Source organism: Galeopterus variegatus, unplaced genomic scaffold, assembly GCF_000696425.1.
Source record: "Galeopterus variegatus unplaced genomic scaffold, G_variegatus-3.0.2 Scaffold1165, whole genome shotgun sequence".
NCBI classification, from domain to species: domain Eukaryota; kingdom Metazoa; phylum Chordata; class Mammalia; order Dermoptera; family Cynocephalidae; genus Galeopterus; species Galeopterus variegatus.
This window is the reverse complement of record NW_007727276.1, coordinates 389,871-394,056: the sequence shown is the minus strand read 5'-3', so window position 1 is coordinate 394,056 and position 4,186 is coordinate 389,871. Positions and strand designations below refer to the sequence as shown.

General features: G+C 41.0%; 1 protein-coding gene across 1 annotated transcript in view; it reads right to left on the bottom strand.

The window, feature by feature from the left end:
- Positions 1 to 579: 579 nt before the first annotated feature.
- The window catches only part of LOC103592515 (voltage-dependent calcium channel subunit alpha-2/delta-3), a gene marked incomplete at both ends in the record, with an annotated part of 280,594 nt that continues 276,987 nt past the window's right edge, over positions 580 to 4,186 (bottom strand). The window contains one exon of the mRNA XM_008575267.1: positions 580 to 693. Within this exon, the coding sequence (XP_008573489.1) occupies positions 580 to 693 (114 nt within the window). The remainder of the gene's footprint in view (positions 694 to 4,186) is intronic.

Genomic DNA, 4,186 nt, shown 5'->3' with positions numbered 1-4,186 from the left:
GGTGCCAAAAATATTAGTGTCAGTTTTTGTTAACATAACATATGAGTTCATCAGATTAATAAATGCCAACTTGGAAATCAAAGGAAGAAATAGAACAGAAAACAGACAAACTTTGACGATGATGGAGAGCTGCACTGGGGGGTGCAGAGGTTCTGGGAGGTGATGGGATCCAGGGAGAAACTATAGAAACATAATACACAAAAGAGATGGCTGCAGGGTGGCCATGCCAGGAACCCATTCTAGAGATGCTGGGCCCACCAAGCAGCTCGGGCTCCAGGGAAAGTTAAAATAAAAGGAAGCACTGCCCAATACAGATGAAGCACATTTCACAATGGATCTTTTCACTGAACTTGTCAAATATGTCTTTATGGGTTTTTCGGCTCCTCCAAAAAAGTTTCATTTTGAAAACAAGGAAAGCCATAGTCTTCGGTTTTGGTCAACCAAAAAACTCAAGCCTGAAAAACCATAGGTCATTATGAGGTTAAGTCTACATGGAGCACTTACCCATGGACAATCTGGAGGTTACAGTAAAGATTCTCCACAGACTCCACTACACGGGTAGCATCAGCATCAACTTACCTTTCGGTCTGGCCAATTGTATTTTGCAAAGATTGTGTCATAGGTGTCCACCGCCCCATCGGTGATGAGCATGATGGCCTGGCTGCAGATACTTCCTTGTCCTGTGTGGTTGAACTGAGGAAAGAAACAAATTTAAAATAGAATATCCATCAGAGAGTGCTACGTATCCATGAGACTTCAGAGGCATGAGGTCTTGGGCCTTGGAAGCCTCTCAAAATCAGGGTTTGTTGTGCACCACCAAAACAGAACCTGCATGAATCACCATATTTGCTCTGACAAATTGGAAGTAAATATGGACCACAGAGGGATTTCTAAAAAAACATGCATAGGTGAGAAGTAACCTAGGATGCGTAACCTCTTTTACCTTCAAGCATGGACCATGTGTTTCAGAAAACAAGCCGAAAGGAGTTGGCACAAGAACCTTTTAGGGACATATCACATGGGCTGCAGTATATCTGAGAGGCAACATCTCTTTCAAAATCTAAATGAGGCTGGTTTGAGCGGGTCTGATGAGTACAGAATGTACCATATAACAAAATCAAGAAGGTATGGACATAGAATAAAGTCAGAAACATGACAATTCATATTAGAAGCCTAAGCACACTTTTTTAAAGCATTTGTTTTAAATATTCATTGTAGGCATGTAACATTATGCATTAGTTTACGTGTTAGTATGTATGTTATGCTGTTATTCCAAGATTGTGCTTGCTGGTGTGCAAAACCCTAAATGTCTTCAACTTCCAGCTTTACAAACAGCATAAATAGCATTTTAAAAGCTCCCAGCCTTTGCGAATGGTAGCTAGAGTGACCAAATATTGTTGCCAGAGCAGTGTGTCCTTCCCTTGAATTGGGGTAAAAAATTCCCTATGGATGCTATTAATGATACAACTCAAAGTAACACCATGTCCTCTAAATACCCTACAATTATATGACAATTCTGAGGCATAGGAAATGCAAAAAGTCTTCAACCTTCAGCAGTAAAAACTCCCTCCATTATAATCCACAAAGCTAATTCATTTATTCTAAAATTATTCGCAAAGTGCCCACACAGTGCTGGGGATGAAACATACAAAAATCCCTTCTCTTGTGTAGCTTCGTATTCTCTTTGGGAAGATATAAAAAAACAAGATAAATAAGTAAACTACATTGCATGTTTGATAATGATGATGCTAAGGGGGAAAAAAATAAAACAGAGTAGAAGGATGGGAAATGGGGAGGGGGCAATTTCAGAAAAAGTACTCAAGGAAGATCTCACTAAGGAGGTGACATAATATCTGAAGGAGGTGAGTATTTGGGGGAAAGCCATTCCAGAAAGGGCAAACAGTAAGTGGAAAGGCACCAAGTGGAAATGTGCCTGTGTTGACCTAAAAAGAAACGGAGGCAAAATACATATAGCAAGGATTTGTTGAGTCAATACAATGAGTGCAACTGGGGAGACACATAGATCAGGTTGCTCTGAAAATGTGTTCCAAAGAGGGCCAGCAGAGCTTAACACTTTATAATCACAAGAAGAATGAAGGGTCAAAGGAAAGAGAGCGGAAGACAGCCTCACCTAATTACTTCATCAGGCTTTCTATTGGTTGTACATGATGTATAGATTTGGGATTGTTACTAGGTTATGTCCTTCATGCAGGGATCTAGGGTAAGGGTAATAAGTAGAGTTCTAGGTTATTTTATGGCATTCTTGCACTGTTATGACTGCTTCTAAGTAAAATGGTCTTATGATAACGTTTCCCAAGACCAGTGGACATAGTTAGTGACTTGTCCCAGATCTCCCAAGGCACTATAATTTAGCTGACCTGGTCAGAGCAGATTCTTTTGCTTATCACCTGGCATGTTCAATCTATTGATGATGAAATTGGGGAAGGATGGAGGCTGCTCTTGGCTTTGCTGGACGGCCACTGGTGAACAAGAGAGCTAATAAAGCATTCAAGTTGAAGTTATTAATGGCTAGTCTCCATGGACTTAGAAATTTTATGCGGAGTGTGAAGTTGCAGCAACTTAAGAGAAGACTTTAAATAACTGGACAGATGGATGGATAGATGGACAGATGCAATTTTCTTGTGGCCATATTGGGACAGAGCAAAGCCAACTCCAAACAGGCATGGGGTACCATGGTATAGTGGAAAGCACTCAATCCCACCACGGCAGTTTGCATAGGGTAAGTCCTCCTTCCCAAGCATTCAACTCTTTATTTATAAGATGGGAATAACATCCTTCCATGGTTGTTACAACACAGGCAAATGCCCACTATATGCTGGGTTACTTGTATGAACTTATTTACCAAGCATTCAACTCTTTATTTATAAGATGGGAATAACATCCTTACATGGTTGTTACAACACAGGCAAATGCCCACTATATGCTGGGTTACTTGTATGAACTTATTTAATCCTTACTAGCCTCTGAAGTAGGTACTATCATCCCCATTTTACAGGTGTGGAAAATGAGGCACACAGAGATTAGCCCACTTGCCCAAGGTCACACAGCTACTATCTGACATAGCCAGGATTTGAATCCAGGAAGGCTAGCCCAAGAATCTGCTCTCTGATTCGGCACACTCTACAGCCTTTCAGTAGTGATATGAAGGTCCTTAAGCATATGGTGATAGATGGTAGAGCTCTACAAATGTTCGTTTCCTTCTTCTGCCTCTTCTTCCTCATCCCTTTCAGGGGTCCAAGGTCACATGCAGCCAGCAGGGCTGTGATCCTGAGAGTGAGTGAGCCTTAAATTTTGTGCCCTGGGCACTTGTCTCAGTTTACTCCTGGCCGTGGTCACCACTCCTGTTACCTAGACTGGACATGTGCCCTTGAGTTAATGAGCAGACAAGGCCCATGATATCACAATGCTAGTAAGTAGAAATACCTGAAAACTAAATCCATCACACCACAAAACTTTCCATATGACTACTATTCTACTGTCTTATCAACATAACTTGCTATTCCAGAAAACACTTGCCCAGGAAGACAAATTAGCAAATAACTTTTTTGCTTATTCCAGGAACTTCCTGAAAAACCAACCAACTCTCTGATAAAAAGCATCAAAGGACAATTATACCCTAAGACACTTTGAACCTTGGACCTCAAAATCTCCTCCTTGCTGTTTCCACCAACCCCCAACTGTAATATAAGGATTCCTAGTCTACCCTAACCTATTCATATCCCCTCCTCTCACAATAAAAGGTGCACCTTCATCCAGACTTCAAAGTCTCAGTAAATATCCTCGCTTTGTCCTTCCCACTCTGAGATGCTATAAATTCTCTGTCGTGACAGTGCATTTCTTATCTGCAGTAAGCAAAAACAGCCTTGTAGCCTGGTCTTATCAACAAGGTTTTCTGGAAATGTTTGGGGAGACTGCATTCAACACAACACCACTGAATAAATCAAGTCACTTAATAAAAGTGACCCATGCTTCAGAATCTAGAAGCTTCAGTAGGGAAAAAAATCGGGATAACCCAGGGCTGTTGTTCATGTAACTCATCGAAAAGATCCTGGAAAAACATTCCAAACAAAAGGAAAGAAAGGGAGGGAAATGATGATATCTGAATAATGTAGACTGGAAGAAGGAGCTGCCAGGAGCTGTTTACTTAAAAACATTACTTTCCTCT